General features: G+C 39.3%; 2 protein-coding genes across 4 annotated transcripts in view; both read left to right on the top strand.

Annotated features, from left to right (window-relative positions):
- The window catches only part of BDH2 (3-hydroxybutyrate dehydrogenase 2), a 38417-nt gene extending 34791 nt beyond the window's left edge, over window positions 1–3626 (top strand). For 2 of the 3 annotated variants that reach the window (XM_023734741.1, XM_023734743.1), the window contains 3 exons: window positions 263–321; window positions 640–732; window positions 2985–3305. In XM_023734741.1, coding sequence (XP_023590509.1) covers window positions 263–321; window positions 640–732; window positions 2985–3038 — 206 coding nt within the window. In that variant the 3' untranslated portion in view covers window positions 3039–3305. Of the gene's footprint in view, window positions 1–262; window positions 322–639; window positions 733–2984 lie in introns of all 3 variants that reach the window. The other variant, XM_023734742.1, reaches the window with a different exon arrangement.
- A 2631-nt stretch (window positions 3627–6257) lies between these two features.
- LOC101360246 (sodium/hydrogen exchanger 9B2) overlaps window positions 6258–22474 on the top strand; it is a 63894-nt gene continuing 47677 nt past the window's right edge. The window contains exon 1 of the mRNA XM_004380197.2: window positions 6258–6371. The gene's annotated coding sequence lies outside the window, so the exon portion shown is untranslated. The remainder of the gene's footprint in view (window positions 6372–22474) is intronic.

Here is a 22474-nt window from a genome sequence, read left to right as displayed (position 1 = left end):
TGTATGTAGAAATTTTTGAAATGGTGTATCTTTGGCTATGTGTATTTTCACCAAAAAAAAAAAAAAAAAGGTTAAAAAATAAATAAATAAGTGTCACAGAAATGTTATTAAAACAGTTATAAGCCTATTCAGTAAAGGGTGGAACATGGAGAGGTGAAATCATCATTCTAAGTCGTATGTTATATGGAAATGAAGTTTAAAGTTTAATCATCAATTTCTTTTTCAGCTTAATAACCACTCTGAATGTTCCCCTTTAATTTAGGAACAGTTGATACCCCATCTCTGCAAGAGAGAATACAAGCCAGACCAAATCCTGAAGAGGTATACCTGCTATTTTAAATGTGTTTAAACCTTTTGGTTAAAAGATACCCTCTTCTTTAATATCAACTCTCCATACTGTCACATTGTCTGTGTGTTTCAGTATAATACAAATCATTTGAGTAGCGTGGGTGAAAGAGTCCCCGTGAACCTGGTTGATCCGTAATTAACGATATTCTTGTGTATTATGCATGATTAATCAAAGTAGCAAGTCAGTGGTACCTCTGTAGATTCCACTTGCCTTTGACAGCCTGAAAGAGATGCAGCTGAGCGCATACTTCAGCTCACATTGCTGATGTCTGGCATGGTCTCTGGTTACAGGCACTGAGCGATTTCCTGAAGAGGCAGAAGACCGGAAGATTTGCAACTGCGGAAGAAGTAGCCCAGCTCTGCGTTTATTTGGCTTCTGATGAAGTAAGCACTATTCTTCCCAGGGAGTTCACATTTGGTCAGAATTAGCCCATTAAAATAATGTCATTTTAGAGAGTTTATATTTATGCTTTGATGCTGTGTTTACAAGATAGGGATAAATTTTTATTTAATTTGCTCAGAGAAAGGCCACTTTGATCTGAGGCACTGTCTCTTCCTCATTCAAATTTGTTGTTGTTGTTGGGTGCTGTTGAGTTGATTTGGACTCATAGCAACCGCATGTGACAGAGTAGAACTGCCCCTGGGGTTTTCTTGGTTGTAATCTTTATGGAAGCAGATTGCCAGGTCTTTCTCCTGTGGAGCCGCTGGGTGGGTTCAAAAACACCAACCTTTTGGTTTAATAGCCAAGCACTTAACCGTTTGCACCACCAGGGCCCTTTCCATTCAGATTTACTTGTCACTGAATCCTGTAGCAAGTGAAATGGAGGATTGAAAAGATTAAATTGGTTGATTTTCCGAGAGTCAGTTGCTTTCAAAAATTATATCTGGGGAAACCCTAATTAGATACAGGTCAAACAAATGAACCTCCAGATTAGGAATTCAGGGGGCACAGAATTGGCACATGGTGTTTTTAGTTTTACTGGTGAGTTCAGGAGAATCCCACTGGCTCTTTTCATCTATTAATTCTTGTTGGACATCACGTATGGAAGCTCTTAATTCTCTTTCCATTTTGCATCTCTTTAGTAACCAGTTTCTGTCTTAGCAGCTATTGTGTATCTTTAAATAGCATACAGCTGAGAAAGCAGGAACTATATTTATAAGGTATAGAGCATGAGAACATTCTCCTTTGTTTTATGTTACATCTGAATACTGCATGACTAGCGAACTATAATGTATGAGAAGAGAGAAGGGGAGTAGGTAGGAGTGAGGAGGTGCACTACTGATCAGTTAGCTCCTCTGTACAGTAACTTGGTGCATCCCAGGTGGTTTGGTGAATGTGACAAATAATGGGATTGAAATTCATTTAGTAACAAAGCAGTCACCATTTCTCGAAACCATTAACAACAATTGCTAATAGTTGAGGAGATTGCTAGACAAACTATTGATGGAACAAGCATGGTGGCCTTTGTGATTTCTTGGACTCTGTATCTTCAGAACAGCTCATTTGATTTTTTTTTTTTTTTTTGGAACTCATTTGATTTTGGGCTACTTCTGATAAGGTAAATTACCTTTGTTAATGCAGGACTTAGGTTACCAAATATTTGGAAATCTTCAGCTTGTGATGTGCAACAAAGGACCTTTGACCTTTAAGAGGGGCCCAGACAAATCCACATATATCACAGAGAGCTTGCCACTTGAAAGAATTGGCAGGGTCGGGGACTGTTTTTTGGTGAAGTGACTAATAACCCCCTAGGTTTTCTATTTTATATAATCAATTTTCATATATTAAACTTTACAAAATTTCTGAACTCATGTTATAATGCCTTTCCTTGCAGCCTTTCCCAATTGTTTCTGGCTTTAGGTAAATTTAAAACTAAGGGCACAAATCTGAGTCGTTATTATCCATGTTTAAGTTAAAAGATTTTTAAGCCTCTACCGCTTAAAAATCACTTAAGCTTTAATTCTTTGGAAAATTTAAAATTCCTTGGGAAAATAATAGTAATTATTTTTTGCAATCATTTAAGTTTGTACAGTTTGAATGTCTAGAACTAATATAGAATATTTTTTCATAGTTTTATAGATTATAATTATTATTGCTTGTGTAAAATTTAAACAGACATTTAGTACATTTCAGCTCTTAAAATTCCATATGTAGATTGATCAACTAAAAATACATTTTTTTTTTAATTCTGTTTGGTAATTGAGATGACCACTTTATGACTGGCGTAAGTTCAAAATTTATTAGTGGCATAAAGCTCATCTAATTTTCAACAGTTCTGAGTTTCAAAATGAAGATGTGCTATTTTAGCCTACACTTTATCCTAATTTTGAGAATGGGTGTGTGTCGCCGCTTCTTAATTTTCTGATTCTGAGATCAAATGCCAAACAGATCCTGCTTAGAAAGTGAGATGTGCTGAGACCACCAGAGGCCATCTAGCTCCAGATCACAAGAACACTTAGCAGCTCTAAATCGCCAGAACTTTAATTCAGATTCTCCTAGATTGTATTTGTTAAGTGATGTTGCCTGTTAACAGGAGAGTAAGTTGTTTAGCTATCCCAGTCATAGAAACATGTAAGAAACACAGCCTGTGTTAAACCTGTCTAATGGTTCCTTCTGTTTGTGTTTATCACTGCAGTCAGCCTACGTAACAGGTAACCCTGTCATCATTGATGGAGGCTGGAGCTTGTGATTTCAGGATCGCCTTGCTGGGAAAGAAGGCAGGCCCTTCCTATCCACAGTGAGCCTGGATATGAAGAAGACTCACTGGTTATCTCTTTTCTATTAATAGCATATTAATGAAAACAAGCCCTTTTTAATGATTTCATTGTTCACCAGAGTCTGATTCTTTAAATATATTTAGCTAATCACTTCTGAAATCATTGTAGGAAGATGAATAAAAGATACTGAACTCACTGCAAGAGAATACTTTTTAAAATAAATCTCAACTTGTAAGCATATAATATTAAAATGTGAATTCAAAAGAAAAGGACTTTTGTTTTTAAAGATATTAATTTCTGTTTTATTTCTGTTTTCCAGTATTCAAATACTTTATACGTTCCGTAGTAGTCCGTATATGAATCCTAATTTAAAAATTTACACCATCATAAATGAATACCAAAGGCAGAGTTTGACTTAAAGTAAGTGGAGTTTAGACTTGGAAATATATTGCTGATGTGTTTTATAAAAGAAAAGTAATCATCAAGTGTACTTAATGCTGGGCGCCTTCACTTATAATGAAGTACTATATTCTTAGTGTGGAAACCTTGGTGGCGTAGCAGTTAAGAGCTACAACTACTAATCAAAAGATCTGCAGTTTAAATCCACCAGGTGCTCCTTGGAAACCCTATGGGGCAGTTCTACTCTGTCCTATAGGGTCGCTATGAGTCAGAATCGACTTGATGGCAAGGAGTAATGGGTATATCCTTAGTCTAATTAAACATTCCTTATGAAATAGTCAATGATATTTGAAGGGTCTAAAAAACATGTAGCTAACTAACTGGCAATATTCTTAGTTTGAGAGATATTTTACAGATTAATTTACCAAATCCCAGGATAACAGACAAGAGGACATGAAATTTGGAACTAGTTTCTGGGTAAGTAAATACCAGTAAATCATAGAACAGGAAGGACACATATGAAACTTAATCTTGGAATTATACAATTAAAATACAATTTCCAAGAAAAAGTATAAGTAAATTCATGGATGATCATTCTTTAATAGACTGTTAAGAAAAATTTTTTTTGTTTTTAGTTTTAGTTTTATGCTTGTTTTTGGTTTGTTTCTACCTCAAAAGATCAGGTAGTCAGATACACATATCAATGATAAATGAGCAGTTATTCTTAGTCTTTTCTTCTAGAACATCAATTATATTAGCAAAGAAAATTTTGAAATGGAAAATGAAACAATAAAATTTTAGGTATGAAGAAGAATTTTATGCAATTGATAGTGATTTAAAATTGATAACAAAGGATATTTTTACTGGAATTCCAGAAGAGTCCATCAATTGTTAAGATTTGCTTTTGGGGTTCTGAACCCACTATTCCACTACAAGATCATGAATGGCTTGTTTTGTGAAGTAGACTGAGTCACCCAACTTATCTGGGATTTTAGTTTTCTGGTTTGTGAAATTAGGGAGCTGGGATAAATGACTTGAATTTCTTTTGGTGTATCATAATCAAAATACTATAAATTTTTATCAAGTGAATTTACAGAACCTGAAGCTTATGTCATGAAGTACTTTATGCTGTGAGCAGGTATAGATGTATATGCAGAGGAATGAACAAATTCTAAACAAACCCAAGATGCATTGTACAAACTGGATTCAAACATTAACAAATGCTTTTTCAGAAATAGTTCTCTCAGATAAACTGTACAACAAAGTAACATTCAGCCAAAAAATTCAATTTTCTCAAAAGTCATGTTGATCAAATTGTGTAATCTATGGACAAAGATCGTATGACTGAAAGAAAAGGAAAAATATATTTCATTCCTGTGGTAAGAGGAAGCTGGATGTCACTAGGGATTTTTGCGAGTTTTAGAACAGGAAGAGTTCTGTTTAGGAAAATAATTTCTTAGATGCTGTGGAGAAGGACATGTAGGACGGAGCCTAGGCTCATCCATTCTCCACAAGAGAGGAACTGAGAGAGGAATGAGTGGTTTCTGCCTAACGAAGAAATTTACTTGATAGTCCCTCTTACCTGAAAATCGGTGGTTAAAATAAAGCATTGCAGCTTGCTTAAAGGAGTGAAAAACAGGTAAGAAAATTTTTTTATTTCTGAAATAGAAATCACCTCAAAGGGTCACTTGCTTCTATGCACACACACACTAGGCTGGGCCGGGGGGTGGGGCGGTGGTGGCTGGAATATAGAGGAAAGGAAGACAAAGAAATGAAAGTGACGAATGAAAAAGAATCAAATTGCTGACGGAAGTGTTAAAAACAATACAGCGAGACGGATTCATGTTAAAGAAGTATGAAAGGGGAAGAAATTCCTAAGTCTTTTATCCTGCCTTTTAACTGGTCACCTGAAGAAAGAATCCTGTTTTCCCACCATTCTGCAGAAGACTCATATAAAACACAGAGTAAAAAATACATGATTTAGAAGTTGATTTGTTGTTAGGTGCCATGGAGTGAATTCAGACTCATAGTGACCCCATGTGATAGAGTAGAACTGCCCCATAGTGATTTCTTGGCTGTACTTTTTACAGGAGCAGATACACAGGTCTTTTCTCCCGCAGAGCAACTGGTACGTCTAACCGCCCACCTCTCCTTAGCAGCCAGCGCTTAACCACTGCGCCATCAGGGCTCCTAGAGGCTGATTTAGAGAACGATGAACTAAGCACCTGGCTGCCCAGCCAACACTTTCCCAGCTCCTGACGAGCCAGCGCTGCGCTTCCTTGCCCAGGGTTCCTTCATCACGGGGCAAACTTGGCGCCTGGGCCCGCGCTCGCTGGGCGGCCTTTCCTGGCAGCTTCCAGGGGGAGCGCGCTCCTCCTGCCACCGGGGCCGGCGAAGCCACCTAGCGAAAGTGAACAACTAAAACGGCGCCCGGTGCCCGCTCCAAGTCCGGGGAAGTGGGCCCCGTGGTTCGGTTCGGCGAGGTGGGCCTGGCGCCACTGCCCCGGGGAAGGCGGGACGCGGGGAAGCAACGCCCCCCGACATCGCGCGCGACTCTGCGCAGCGCCACTGGTTCTGAACCCCCGCGGAGCCGCGCTGGGCGGCAGCGTCGGCGCCAGACGCGCCCGGGCTCGCTCCCGGGTTAGCTCCGGCGCCGCCCTGCCGGACCCCTCCGCGGCCGCGCCGCGAGTGTGCAGAGAAGGCGGCGCCGCCGACGCCCGGCTCCGCGCCCCGGGCCTCGTTATCTGCGATAATCGCAGCCTCCAGCTCCGCCTGGAACGATGCGCCAACCTGACAACCCAGCGCGTCGTGGCTGGACCGGGTTCCGTCAGCTTCTCCGCAGACCTCTTTTAGCCTATTTCTAAATCGATCGACTGAGCCCGGTCTCCAACGCCGGAGGCCGTGAGGTGAGTGGCCACTGGAGAATGTTAAGGCTAAATAAAAGCCTGAGCCGCAGCGGGAACCTCGTGGGCCTGGCTCCTGGCTGTACACCCAGTGGCTTTCAGCAGGGGCATCGCAAGGGTCATAGAGCTTAGAGGCAATCTCTGAATTGAGCCTTCGTCCCCACCCCCACCTCACCCCTCAATTTCAAGATGAATAGAGATTAATAGCAGCGAGGAGTCAGCAGAAACGCCTTCCCGCCCTCTTATCTGGCTGCCACAGTCAGGCGTCTTTCATAGTTGGGGCGCCTGGAGATTCGTTCCGCGACTTACCCGGCGCCACCTTGAACTTTCGCCAGGGGGGCAAGTGCCCCTCCTCCCGGCCCCCCAACTTCCCTTGCTAGGCTTCTGGCTTTCCCGTGTGTTTGCTGTTGTGTTAGTGTTTCTGCGGAAGGGGTTTTCCTTGTTTGTTGTGAGTTTCCAAATCAGCGAGAAGTGTGGCTTTTGTGCATTAGGTGAACACCCATCAGCTCCTACTGACTGGAGAATATAACCACCTGCTCCAAGCGCAGTTTCAGGCCACAGCTTCTTTACCTACCTGGCATCAGCTAGTTATCTTACTCCTTTCTCACCCTCACCTCTGCTGTGATTTGTTGCCCTAAGAAATTAATAGTAGGAAGCAGCCCTTTCCTTTAGCCCCCATCAAGAAATCGACAACACCAGCTTTCAGCAGGGCGGATACCTTAGCCAGGTGAGCTTCTGTTCTCAGTGAAAGACTAAAACCCCTTCTCCCCACCCCTTCTCTGTAATGGAGCCTCAACCTGACAGTTATTGGGGCTACACAGTATTTTCTTGACGTTCTGGTTTATGCTTTCTCGGAAAGTCAAGAATGAAACATTTCAGTTCAGCAAATGCCTGTGTGTCTTCTCCGTGCCAAGCACCTATGAGGACAAGAGATACAAATGTGACTTAAATACAGTTTCTACCATTCAGTAGCTCAAAATCCAATGCTTCAGAGTATACCTAAACAAGTGATAAGGTACTGTGTGATTCATGCTATACTAATGATATAAAGTGAATAATTCACGCAATGTCTTTTTCTAGCATATATTAAGGTCTTCAGAATTTTGGCTCGGTTGACTACATTTTTACCATCTTTTTAGGACTTCTATGGAAAAAGAAAAAAACACCAAACCAGTTGCCATAGAGTCAACCCTGACTTGTGGCAGTCCAGTATGTACAGAGTAGAACTATTCCATAAGGTTTTCATGGCTGTGACCTTTTGGCAGCAGATCACCAGGCCTGTCTTTGGTGGCACATCTGGGTAGGTTCAAACTGCCAACCTTTCGGTTAGTACCATTTGCACCATTCAGGGATTCCTGAACTTCTATACAAGGCATTAAAGGATAAGTGGAAATGTGTCGATGACCTAGGTCCAAGTCCAGGGCCCTGCACCTAAGTGCTGTGCTGGATGTGAAATTTGGCCCTCACATTTGTTCCCACCTGCTTCTGTTGTGCCTTCTTCTACAGCAGAAAGTGGAAAGTGACAAACATTTCCCAGACTCCCTTCCAGCTAGAGTTCTGGATGCAAAATTAGAGTCTGGCTGGTAGCTGCCTTTCCTGAGATTTTGAAGACAGGGTTGAGGTAGAGGCCATCTTCTTGCTGTTTTGGCTGTTTTTTGCAGGCAGGAGATGCCAGCGTCCAGTCTCCAGCATTGTGGCTGTTAGGAGGCCCTTACAGCAGTGGTGATGGCCAGCCTTAGCATTGCAGTCTTGGAGCACCAGCTGGATGGCTGTTAAGGGAGGTGGTGAACACATTCTGTGTTCGCTGGCCAGGCATCCTTCAGATCCCAGCTCCTCTGGATCACAGCTACAGTGGTTCTTGAACTCTGTATCCCTGTGGTGGCCTTTGATTGTGGCAATAATAGTACACTCCTTAGTGGTTCAGTTACTAGTGTTCCAGGAGTTATTCCTGGAGGCCCAGCCTAGACCCTGCACTTCTAGCTCTTTCACCAATCTCGGGAACAGTTAATTCCCTGCATAAAATCCCTTTCTGCTTAAAATACCTGGAGTGGCTTCTGTTTTCTGCATTGCCTTTGATTAACATGCTTGCTATGTAGCCTCTAAGAGTCACCTAAACCTAATCTCTCTAAACTTCAATTTCATCTCATGGCAAGGAAACTGTAAGCTTAGATCCAGAAGCCTGCGGTTATTTGATACGTTCAATAGAGCTATACCCTCCCCAGTTGCCATAGACTCACATGTCTGTATTACCTGCCTGGCCTCTGACAGCATTTGAGTGTGATACTCATAGACTAGATTATCTCTGATGCCTTTAACTCTACAAGTATAATATAAAACGTTTCTTCACTTACAATCTTTAAAGAAGTATAGTTGTTGACTACCTGGCTCGTAGCCTACTATTTATTAGTCCTATTCATAGTTTGAGGGGCAGTGGTCGTTCAGTGGCAGAATTCTTGCCTTTCATGTTGGAGACATGGGTTTGATTCCCAGCCAATGTACTGCATGCACAGCTACCACCCATCTGTCAGTGGAGGCCTGTATGTTGCTATAATGTTGAGCAGGTTTCAACAGAGCTTTCAGACTAAGGCAGACTAGGAAGAAAGGCCTAGAAATCTACTTTAGAAAACTAGTCATTGAAAACCCTGTGAATCATAATGGTCTGATCATCCTGTTGTGCCTGGAGTCGGCATGTGTTGGATGGCAGTTAACAACATTCATAGTTTATATACAACTGACTTTTTTTTTTTAGTTCATTTTGTTTTGTTTTTTTCCTAAATTTTATGTTGTTGTTGTTGAGAATATACACAGCAAAACAATTCAGTTTCTTCGTGTACAATTTAGTGACATTGATTATATTCTTTGAGTTATACAACCATTCTCACCCTCCTTTGGTGAGTTGTTCCTCCCTCATTAAAATAAACTCACTGCCCCCTAAGTTTCCTATCTAATCTTTTGAGTTGCTCTTGTCAATTTGATCCCATATAGATAGTTCTTAAAAGAGCATAATGCTCAAGGTAGACCTTTTTCACTAGTTATGCTAAACTGTTATTCAGTTTTAAGATGACTTCAGGGGATGTTTTTGGTTTAAGGTTTAAAGATTATCTCAGGGCTGTAGTTTCAGGGGTTCATCTACCCTCCATGGCTCCAGAAAGCCTAGAGTCTGTGAGAATTTGAAATTCTGTTCTGCAGTTCCCCCCTTTTGATCAGGGTTCTTCTATGGAATCTTTGGTCAAAATGTTCAGTAATGGTAGCTGGGTACCATCCGGGTCTTCTGGTCTCATGGCAAAGGAGGCAGTTGTTCTTGGAAGCAATTACCACACATTCCATATCCTCCTCCTATTCCTGACTCTCCTTCCTCTGTTGCTCCAGGTGAATGGAGACCAATATTGGGCCTTGAGTGGCCGCTTGCAAGTTTTTAAGACCCTAGGCACTACACAGTTAGGAGGTAGAACAGAAACACTAAACATATCATTAGGCCAGTTAACTGAGATGTCCCATAAAACCATTACCCTAAACCTCCAAACCAAGGAACGAAATCCCACAAGGTGTTTGGTTGTACATAAGCAGCCTCAACAGCTACTCCTTTTTAAGATATTTTCCCTCTGAGGTAAAAAATATTTACATCTTCTTTCTCACACAAAGCCTGGGAGCATAGTATGTGGGAAAATGGAGCTTCCTGTGTATGTACTTCTGTAAACACACACATATAAAGAATGTGACCATAAAGTAAGGTATCTTATAGTGACATGTCATACATGTTAAGGAAGGTGCAATTATGATAAGTTCTAGAGAGTTTCAATGGCCCTATAAAGTTATTAAATATATCTTGTCAACTTCTTTTTAAAAATCTATTATTTATTTCTCTGTGCTTTACAAGAAGGACTATAAAGCTTGTTGCCCTCATCTGTCCTCTTCAGTGCAACACACACATGGCTTCTTACAAAAGGAAGATGAAAGAGTGGGGGACTGTGTTAGGACCCCAAGAGGTACTTTGTGACAGAGGCATTATCACTATTTTAAAGAAGAGGAAACGTGTCCAGACTAGGTACATAACTTGCCCGAGATGCCCCAACTAGGAAGCAACAGGGCAAGGGTTCACACTCATGGCTTTTATGTCCATTTTTCTCCAGCTGCTCCACATTTGTTCTGGTTAATATAGAACTGCATAGAATTCCTTACATGCATTTTCCTTTTTCACACCTTGTGCTTTGCTCGTGCGGTGGGTGTGTTTACCTGGAATGGTCTTTAGACTAAGTCATCTACGGCTTGATTCAAACATCACTTGACCCCAGCCAGACAGTGCAATGCTTCCTTCCACATGTTTAACTATTCCTACATTTATCATATTATAATTAAATTACCTTAAGATAACACCAGCTGCTATAACAGATGGATTCTAAAAATCTCAGTAACTTAACACAGTAGAAGCTTATTTCTCACTTATATAAAGTCTACTCGGGTGTTCAGCTTGTGGCCTTCCCCTCAGTGATTCAGGTACCTAGACTTGTTTTATGTTATGACTTTGCCATCCCCTAAGACCTTGGAGTCCTTAGTTTCTAGGCAGTGAACAGGGAAAGAAAGGGTATATGGAGCATTGCATGAGAGGTTTCTTTTGGACCAGGACTGGAAGTAGCTTACATTATTTATGCCCACATTCCATTGGCCAGAACTCAGTTACATGTCACACTGACCTACAAGGGAGACTGGAAAATGTTGACTATCTGTGTGCCCAGGCACTGGTTTTGGTGAACCGATAGCAGACTTTGTCCCCACTTGAAGAACAGGGACTGCATCTTACTCATCTCTTGGAACACCACAGAAACTCAGTAAATGCCTGTTGTATGCCACTGGTTATGGAGGAATGGGATTGCTGTCTCACATACCTAAAACTGAAACACTTAGCACGATTCATTGTGATTGCTTAAGGAATTATCTGTCATTCCGCCAACAGTTCTGCAAGTTCTGAGGATGGGAACTATGTTAGATTCCCTTCTAAATCCCTAACACAAGGGCTAGAGTATAGCAAGAGCTTAACAGGTATTTGTTGAATGAATGAATGAATCTTGAGAGAGATAAAAGAGGAAAAGAGTTAGCCTACATGGAGCTGGGGAATACTAATTGAGAAGGTGACATTTGAGCTACATTTTGAATGACTAGAAGAATTTTACAAAGTAGGCAAAGCCAGAAATGAAGACCCAGGCAGGAGTGGCAGTGGCTTCATTGTTGTTCTTTTGTTTGTTGCATGACTAGAAATTTAGACAACAATGAAATGCTTATAAACCCAATTTTTTTTTAACTCAATATTAAAATATGGACTATTGAATTTCAGGGATGGAGAAGAGCAATATATAATCTTACAATATTTTTATCTTCTCTGTTGCCTAAAATAATGGTGGTGAAAAAATTGCCACTGATTTTTAGCTACTAAAATGTCATTTCCTGCACATTTTTGAGAAATAGCAGTACAAAGGCAGTGTTCTGACCTTTAAATCCTCTGAAGATTTTGGACTGTGTCAAGAAGCTATGGAGGTACTCAAAAACTAACTGAAAATGGATCAAAGACCTAAATGTTAAAGCTAAAACTATAAAGTTCCTGGAAGATAACATAGGGACAAAACTATGGGACCTAATTTTTTAAAAAATTAGATTATCTATATTATCAGACACAGCTATAAATGCAGAAACGACAGAAGACAAATTAGATAACTAGCACCTTCTAAAAATTAAATACTTACACTCATCGAAAGACTTTAACAAAAGAGTAAAAAGACAACCTACAGACTGAGAAAAAGTCTTCAGGAACGACATATATGACAAGGATCTAATCTCTAAAATGTATAGAAAACTTCAACAACTCAACAACAAAAAGACAAACAATCCAATCAAGAAATGAGCAAAGGACATGAATAGACACTTCACCAAAGAGGATATTCAAGCAGCCGACAAACACATGACAAGATGCTCACAATCATTAGCCGTTAGAGAGATGCAAATCAAAACTACAATGAGATACCATCTCAGCTCTGCAAAAATGGCACTGATTAAAAAACAAACAAAAAAATAAATGCTGGCACGGATATGGGGAGATTGAAACCCTTATCCACTGCTGGTGAGATTGAAAACTGGTACAGTCACTATGGAAAATGGTATGACGCTTCCTCAAAAAGCTAGAAACAGAAATACCTCATGATCCTGCACAGACAGACATATGCACACCTATGTTCATTGTAGCATTATACACAATAGCAAAAAAAATGGAAACAATCTAAGTGCCCAACAGCGGATGAAGGGATAAACAAAATGTGGTACATACATACAATGGAATACCACACAGCCATTAAGAGTAATGATGAGTCCTTGAAGCATCTTATAATGTGGGTGAATCTGGAGGACATTATGCTGAGAGAAATACGTCCATCACAAAAGGACAAATATCTTATGATCGCACTTTTATAAGAAGACAGGAATAGATATATATACAGAGACCAGTGATCGTTGGTGGTTACCAGGGATTGGTGGGGAGGAGAAGGGGAAGCACTCTCAAGATAGTAGACACTTATTATTTTTGATGATGGGAAAGGCAGCATTGATTGTGGGTGAATTGCACACAGCTTGGCCAAGGTAAATGATGTTACTAAGAAGCGCACACAGAAAAAGACATTTTTGGTAAAGGATATGACAAATATAATTTTGCAGCAACATCAACAACAACCAAAAAATATGTGTATGGTTACACAACTATGTGTATAGCATGTACATGCAAGGGTATGAATATATGAGTACTATGTGTACACAGATAGATGTATCTATAGGGGTATGTGTGTGCATCCATGTATATTTTTATATATATAATAAACCACATAGAGTAAACAGTGAAGGATACTTCTTAGACATAACCAAACACCTCGCAAAATTGGTTTTCTGGATTTGAAGGCTTAGGACCATAGTCTTATGGGACAACTCAGTTAATTGGCATAATATAGTTCCCTAAAGTTTATGTTCTACATCCCAGTGTGGTGAGTAGCTTGTGAATGGCCATCTAAGATACAACTGTTGGTCTCATCCAGCACAGAAGACAAAGAAGGAAACCAAAAACTCAGAAAAGAAAGTAGTCTACAGGACTAACAGTGTACACAAACCACGGCCTCATCTACCCTGACCAGAAGAATTAGGTGGTGCCTGGCTACCACTACCAACTGTTCTGATCAGGGCCATAGTAGATAGATCCTGACAGAATGGGATAAAAATGTGGAACAGAACTCAAATTCTTTAAAAAAATGCAGACTACTGGACTGGTTGAGACTAGAGGACTCCCTGAGATTTTCACCCCAAGATACTCTTTAAACATTAAACTGAAATTATCTTGGGAGGTTACCTTTTAGCTAAATAACTGAATGACGCATAAAATAAAGAATATCACCTGTGAGTAATGAGCTCCTTAAAAAATATATATATATATAAAACCAAATGGTCAAAAATTGAAGCACAGATGAGAAGTTAAGGGGGCAGGGAAACTAGAGTACTGGAAATGGTACAACCAGAATGGAATGAATGAAAATGGTGACACATTGTGGAAAATGTAACCAATGTCACTGAATAATTTGTGTAGACATTGTCAAATGGGACCCAAGTTTGCTGTGTAAACTTTTACCTTAAACACAATAAAAGATTAAAAAGAAAGAAAAACAAGAAACTAGGAAGACATGTTTAAGCCAAAGATTCCTCATCGTTGCTCCTCACCACAGCTTCTCAGAGCTGACTCCATATCAAAATCTCATGTTATGTTGGTCAGGATGCTTTTGGCTGCAAGTAACGGGATATTTGAGGAGCCCTGGTGGCACAGTGGTTAAGCATTAAGGCTGCTAACCAAAAGGCCAGCAGTTCAAATCCACCAGCCACTCCTTGGAAACCCTATGGGGGGCAGTTCTACTCTGTTCTGTAGGGTTGCTATGACTTGGAAGTGACTCAGTGGCAACGGGTTTGGTTTTTTTTTTTGGTTTGGTGATGCAGTGGTTAAGTGTTCAGCTGCTAACCAAACTGCCATTGGATCAAACCCACCAGCTCCGTCACAGGAGAAAGTTGTGGCAATCTGCTTCTGTAAAAATGCAGCCTTGAAAACCCTATGGGGCAGCAATACTCTGTCCTGTAGGGTTGCTGTGAGTCAGAATCGACTCAACGGCTATAGATTTTAGCAGGATATTTGGCCAAAAGTGCCTTAAAAAATACAAGTTTACTTTTACAAAACGTCTGGAGGTAAGTGGTTCCAGGGTTTGTTCAGTAGCTCAGTGATATCATTTTTCTCTTTGCTAATCTTGACTTCTTCTTCATGTGCTACAATTCCAAGAAACACAGTCCCTGTCTACAGTCCCATTCCATTGGCAAGAAATTAATCATGCTCACCCCTGTACCAACAAAAGGCAAAGAGAAATGGAGTTAGATTGATTTATACCAATCATGATTCATCCCTAGGGCTGCGGAAGGGACCCACTGGCGTACCTGAATACATGCCTGTTGGGTAGGTAATATAAGTAGCGTCTGCCAAACTTGGGGAGGTTTAGGTTCAATTCCTAGGTTCAATGTCTGGAGATTCTGGTATTAGTAGGTCTAGAAATAATATTTTAAACTTTGGATTAAATACATTTGAGCTTGGTGGGGAGAGAGATTAAAGAGCAAAGCAGGTATTGGGTTCCTTCCTACCCAAGGGTGAGTTCCTTTTATTCTTATCTCATTATATAGTGTTTTATGTCATGATTCAACAAAAGCACTATATCAATTACCCAAATAGAATAGTAGTTGTTTTCCTTCTGTAACTTGGCCCCATGTGGTTGGCACACCTAACACTTTCAGATAAGGTAATTAGTTCTTGTTTAGGGAAACGCTCTTAGTCATTAGTAATTAATTATCAAGGAAAGTTTTAAAACCTGTCTTGCAATCTGATCTAAGTTCCTCACTGAGGGGCAAGGCTCCTTTTGGGAAATGAGCGTTAGATCACAGTTAGCACGACCCGGAAACTGGAATGTTTCTGTATGTTTTATATAGAAATAAAGCATACATTTTATTTGAGAATGAGGGCCTACACTCTCAACACATGAATGAATGAACACCAAAGGTAGGAGGTTATTATTATGATAATCATTGTAGCACAGTTAATGAACACTCATGGTGGTGTTCTTTTAAATGCATGGATACAGCACATAGAGTACTCCAGCAATACATGTAAATTCTCAATAAGAACACTTCATTAAATATCAGCCTGTCCATATCACAGACAAAAAATCAACAAGAATAACCAGTGCTTATCCATGTAATGATCTTTTAGCAGTAATTCAGTTCATAGCAGTAAGCATATTTTAGTTGACCAAGAGCCTGTGAACATTTGCAAACTGATAGTTCTTTTACTTCCTCTGGTATGTTACAGAAAGCACCTTTAAACATTTAGACGACTAAGATTACCTGAAAAAGAGAAGTCTGATGTAACAAATATTGCTCTGAATATAAAAGTATATTTACAGAAGTGGTTTTCAGAGTGTACTTCACTTGCCAGGAGATGCAGGGGTGAGCGGACAAGGCTCCAACAGTTCCTCCTGTATCTGTTTCATTTGTTGGATTTCAGGATAAGCTTTCACTTGATGAAAGATTTTTGGCTTTAAACATATTTGAAAATTAGTGCTGTAGGATATTCTAGCCAGTTCCTCATCTTCTTTGAAAACCATAAATAAAAAACGACCTTAAATTGTTGTAGATGAGATTGAGTTACCTATGTCAAATTACCAGCTTTTATCTATGAAAAATACTGTTACCAAGGAGAGCTATATAATTTTCTTTTCTCTAGAACTTTAAAAATTGCATAGATTTTTAAAAATGTATTTATAATTTCATAAGAAATTTTTTATTGTAAAAATCCTAACAATACAGAAACAGAGGAAAAATGAAAGTTCAAGCACTCCGATTCCATTTGTCTAAAGGCAACTACTGTTAACAGGTTTTTTGTTGTTGTTGTTTTCTATTTATTTACATATTTATCCATGTGTGTAGGTATAATTGGAGTCCCTGAGTGGTGAAAACGATTAATGCGCTCAGCTGCTAACAAAAAGGTTGGTGGTCCAAGCCAGAATCAACCCAACTGGTGTGGCTTTGGTTTGTACATATAATTATACAGAACTGCTCATATTCTTGATCTGTTAAGTGCAGTTCTCTCTTAAGTTTGGAGAAAAGACTAAGAAGACTGTCCTTTCAAGTCCATAGCTCTATGGTTGTACATGTTCCTAGTACTGGAAAATAAAGCACAAATTAAGTCAGAGGTAGTTTCTAAGTGTGTGGATAAGTCCTGTAAAAATGTCTGAATACAAAGTTCTAACTCCCCCCCCCAAAAAAAAAAAAGTCAGATTTACAGCCTGACAGAGACTGGAGAAACCCCAAGAGTATGGCACCCGAACACCCTTTTAGTTCAGTGGTGAAGTCACTCCCGAGGTTCACCGTTCGGCCGGCGATTGGACAGCCTCATAAAACAAAATGGGACTAATGAGGCACAGCAGTCCAGGGGCAAGGACTAGAAGGAAGAAGGGGACAGGAAAGCTGGTGATAGGGAATCCAAGGTTGAGAAGGGACAGTGTTGACATGTCGTGGGGTTGTTAACCATTGTCGTAGGGCAATATGTGTACGAACTGTTAATGAGAATCTGTTCTGCAAACCTTCATCTAAGGTCCAAAAAAAAAGAATTATCTATGGGAGATCAAGTTGACCACAGTAACTCAAAAGGTTTGATGGGAAGCCTAGAGGGCAGTGAGTTGAAGATAATGGTGATGGAATAATCTGGAAAAGGATAGTGAGAATAGCAGCACAACTGGAAGGATGTAATCCATGTCACTGAATTGTACGTGTAGAAACTTCTGAAATGATGTAATTTTGGCTATGTATATTTTCACCAAAAAAAGGGTCCTCCTAGGTCGAGAAGGGAGAGTGTTGACATGTCATGGGATGGTTAACCAGTATCGTAAAACAATATGTGTACTGACTGTTTAATGAGAAACTATTTGCTCTGTAAACCTTCATCTCAAGTACAATTAAAAAAAAATTTAAAAAAAAAAAAGGACTTGGCCGACTCACACACAAGCAAGTGGGCAATCACAGTGCTCATAAGAGCCATGTCCCTTGGCTGTTATGCTTTGTAGGAGAGTGCTGTTAGAAGAATCAAACCTCATTCCTCTATTGAAATCTGTATTTGAGTCATAGGGCTGTGGTTAAAATCAAGATATTTACTGAATTTATAAAATCTATGAAATTTTGTCATTTTAAGCAGGATAAATTTTTTTTCTCATGCACAAGCTGTTGTATCAGTCTGAATAATGCGGTTTCTTGATTGAGAAGCAGAAACACCTGTTGCTTCTGTGTATAGGCATTTTTAGTGTTTATCTAAAGCAAACCTTGCCTTTATAGATCTCAGTACAGTTTTCTAATAAGCAAAAATCCCTCAAAGCATCTTACTATAACTGGATTTTTAAAAAAGAAACACTCCTTGCTTATTAGACTCTTAAGTTGTACCTAAGTAGCAAATTGTCACTAGTCAGTTACCTCATAATTCAGATTATGTGAACAATATTTGCCATGAGAATAGAATAAATGTTTTAATTCCATTTGCTTTGCCATCAATGTTGTCCATAAATAAACTCTATAGCATTCATCACAATGTGAAAGAGCAAATCTGAAGATAATACAAGCGGCAAATGAAAATATTTATATTTGCTTTAGGAATCTGTTTTAAAACTTACAATTGACTCTGTTAGCCCAAAACTAAAACCATTTCCGAGGCCAGCTCTTCAGACAAAGATTAGACTGGACTATGGAACATAAAATGATACTCGTGAATAGTGTGCTTCTTAGCTCAAGCAGATACATGAGACTAAAAGGGCAGCTCCTGTCCAGAGGCGAGACGAGAAGGCAGAGAGGGTCAGGAGCTGGTTGAATGGACACGGGAAATCAGAGGTGGAAAGGAGGAGTGTGCTGTCACAGTATAAGGAGAGCAACTAAGGTCACATAACAATGTATGTATAAATTTTTGTATGAGAGACTAACTTGAGTTGTAAACTTTCACTTAAAGCGCAACAATTGAAAAAAAACATAATTGAATATGGGTAAATATGATGTGGTATTTTAAACAAAATATTATTGTAAACAATGTAAAAATCTAATGCAGTGATTTGGTTGGAAAAAACAGCACACACGAAGTCAAAGACATAGATTAAAGAGCTATCTCATTTCACCAATTTTTATAAAGTTCTATGACGTATGGCAGATGTTGGCTGTGTTAGCTGAGAAAAGTTACATGGTTTCTCTAGGCTTCAGTTTTCTCATTTGAATATTGAAGAGGTTGGACTAGATAATTTCTAAAGACTTTTCCAACTTTTATCATTCTCTTAACCTATGATTCTTAGTTACTTGGAAACCATCTAGTTTCCTTATACTTCCCCTCTTTTAAATTTTCTGTCTCAGACACCCAGCATCTCAGATGGATTCTTAATTGCTCCCTTAACCTTCTCTGGGACCAAAGAGTTAAGTGTTTAAATTTTAGAAGACTTCTATGAACACAAGGGAAAAAAAATTAAGTCCCGTTAACTACAGTAACATTTAATTTAACCAGCATCATTGAAGAACAAAGCATTTCCCTTCAGTTAATTTTCTGGGTTTAAAGCCAACTAACAATAACAACAAAAGTTTATGGGTAACTGAAACCTATTTTATTGAATATTAAAGAAAAGTGTGCTATGTATTTTAATGCCACTTAAAACAGAAAATATTCCCACTTAATTTTTTTTCTTTTCCTTTTTTTGAAGATGCAGAATCACCTTTTTAAACACCTGTTATCATACAGGGGATCTTTGAGGTCCAGTTCAGGTGTGAAGGTTAGTAGTGAGAATTCATTTGATGAAGTGACAGAAACACAACTCAAACCGGCTTAATCAATAAAAGGAAATTATTGACTTACATAACTGAAAAGTAGCTGCTTCCAGGTTGTTATGGATTGAATTGTATCCCCCCCAAAAATAGGTGTTGAAATTCTAACCCCTGTGCTTTTATAAATGACCCTGTTTAGAACTAGAGGTTTTCTTTTGAAATGTTAAAGAGTTGATATCAGAGTAGGGTGGGTCGTAAATCTAATCACTTCTGAGTTATAAAAAGAGCAGAATAGACACTGAGGAACTCCAGGGGTTACCAGTAAGGAAGGACCTCCCCTCAGAGTCATGCCCTGAATTTGAAGTTTTTAGTCTCCAGAACTGTGAGAAAATAAATTTCTCTACTTTAAAGCCACCCACTTATGGTATTTCTGTTACAGCAGCACTAAGTAACTTAGGCACAGGTGTACCAACAATATGATCATTCATTTGGGACTTTCTCTTTCTGTATCAAGAATCTGCTTTGCTCTGTGGTCACTTCATTCTTTGAGAGACTTTGGGTGTCACCAGGATTGTCAACAACAAGTCTAAGCTTAACCACCCAACAGAAAGAGAACTCTTTTCCAATGGTTCCAGTAAACACCCCAAAGCTGTCCCTCACTGGCCAGGTATAAGTCCTATGCTTATGCCTAAAATGATCAGTTGACTAGGGGAAGGAGTTCTCTCATCAGCCAGGCCTGGGCCTGGGTCTGTGTTCACCTCTGGAGCATTGGGTCGGGCATGAAGCATGCGGAGGTGAGAATGACATTCTCACCTGAACCACATGGATGGGGAATAAAACAAAAAACCAAAATCAAACCTGTTGCTATCGAGTAGATTCTGACTATAGTACAGAGTAGAACTGTCCCATAGGGTTTCCAGGGAGCAGCTGGTGGATTCGAACTTCTGACTTTTTGGTTAGCAGCTGAGCTCTTAACCACTGTGCCACCAGGTCTCCAGATGCGGAATAGGAAAGGGTATGTTCCACAAAATAAAATGAGTGTACTGTTTATGAAAAGAAGGGGGGAAAGATGCTTGACAGGTCAAAGCTATGAATATCTTCTGTGGAAGACATAATTATGCCCTCATTTTTGAACTTAGACTGCCATCTTTCCTTCTCCTTCATTGTTAGCTGTTACTCATGCTGCTCCCAGTTTGCCTCTAGAATAGCAGTATCTTCCTACATTTTAATTCATAGCATCTTATCTTCTGAGGGTTTGGAAACTAGATGAGCAAGCTCATTAGAATTGTTTTCAAAATAACAGATAATGAGGTCTGAGTGAGGCCTTTAGAGCCTCTGTATGAGTAAAGATTTTGTGACATTTCTATGGCCCCTCAAATGTCATTTTTGCTTATTTTCTGATTTCTTTGACATATTGTTGTAATTTCAAAACCAAATGACAGGAAACACACCTGCCTGCAGTTACAGGTTTGGTGGTAGGTATTTTTACATATGTAACTGTAGGTACTCCTTATATATTAATATAGACAGTAGAGTACACAAGGGCCACAGTCAGGATAACTTCTTAGACATAACCAAACACCTCGTGGGATGAAGTTCCTAGGCTTGAAGTGGGAGAACCATAGACTCGGGGTACATCTATGTTAATTGCACAACATGTTCATAAAGATAGAGTTCTGCATCCTACTTTGATGACTAGCGTTTGGGGTCTTAAAAGCTTGTGAGTGGCCATCTAAGATACAGCTATTGGTCTCTTACCATCCAGAGCAAAGGAGAGTGAAGAAAACCAAAGACTCAAGGGATCAATTAGTCCACAGGGCTAATGGACCACATGAACCATAGCCTACATGACCTGAAGACCAGAAGAACCAGCTGGTGCCCAGCTGCCACTACCAACCACTCTGACTGGGATCACAACAGAGCAGACAGAGCAGTAGAAAAACTGTGGAACAAAAAATTAAATTCACAAAAAAGACTAAACTTACTGGTTTGACAGAGACTGAAGAAACCCCCAAGACTATGGCCCTAAGACACCCTTCTGAACTGGAAATGAAGCCATTTCTGGAGACCACCTTTCAGCTAAACCATAGACAGACCCATAAAATAAACAGTAACCCCCGAGAGGAACATGCTCCTTAGAACAATCAATTATATGAGATCAGAAGAGCAATATTTTCCCAAAAGCAATGATGAGAAGGCAGGAAGGGGTTGAAAATCAGGACAAAAGGAAACAGGGAACCTAGGAAGGAAATGAGAGTGCTGACACATTTTGGGGAATGAAACCAATGTTATGGAATACTTTATATAGAAACTATCGAATGGGAAAATAATTTGCTCTGTAAACTTTCATTTAATGCACAATTAAAAAAAAAAATGACTGAACTACTGGAAATGCCATGAATGTAACTGGTTTAAATAAAACTAGTTTTCTTGATTTCCCTAAATTTAAGGCATTACCGAGGTGGTTTAAGTGTTCTTCTGGAAACAGAAACATAGCAAAGAATAAACCAACAGAGCGGCCAGTTTTAAGTTGTAATATTGAATTTATGAAGATATTAGCATCTGGCATTTTATTTTACCCTTTCTTTCTGCAGTACCCCTCAGATCTAAAATAAATACTTTGGCATTCATAATGGAGAGTAGAGGAGAATAGGAAATTTTTTTTTAAATACAGAACAAAATTATGTAAATTCCCCCAGACAGCATATACCATGCAAAATGCCAAATTTTATTGCTTATGTTAAAAAGGACCAGAATAACATCAAAAACTAAGTTCTCAAAGGCTCCATTTTAGTCAGTACTTTGTCTACTAAAAATAATAGTTTACACTTGCTGATTATTTTAAAACATTTTTTGTAAGTGGCAGAATTGCTGATTTTGGGAATTTGATAAAGGAAGTGATTTCAGTGACACTGCTCGAGAGTTTATAAGTAATTCTACTAAGGAGGAAGGTGAAGGAAGGAATGAGAGTGGTGAGTATGACATCTACCTAATCAAGAAGTTGGCCTTGAAAGAAAGAAAAGCTTGATGAAAGAAAATCAATAGGATAAGTAGCAGATTCTTCAAGACTGGGAACATCTTGCCCTACTTAATAGAAAAAGCAAAAAGATTCTTAGAAATTTATGATAATCAGGGAGAAGGAATATGAGTGACTAACAATAACCAACACTGTTGAACATGGTGTGTTCAACACTATTATGTGCATAGTTGGAACT

This window comes from Trichechus manatus, unplaced genomic scaffold (assembly GCF_000243295.1).
Source record: "Trichechus manatus latirostris isolate Lorelei unplaced genomic scaffold, TriManLat1.0 scaffold00071, whole genome shotgun sequence".
In the NCBI taxonomy this organism is placed as follows: Eukaryota; Metazoa; Chordata; class Mammalia; order Sirenia; family Trichechidae; genus Trichechus; species Trichechus manatus.
Note: the sequence above shows the minus strand (reverse complement) of the source record. Positions and strands in the feature narration are given on the sequence as shown.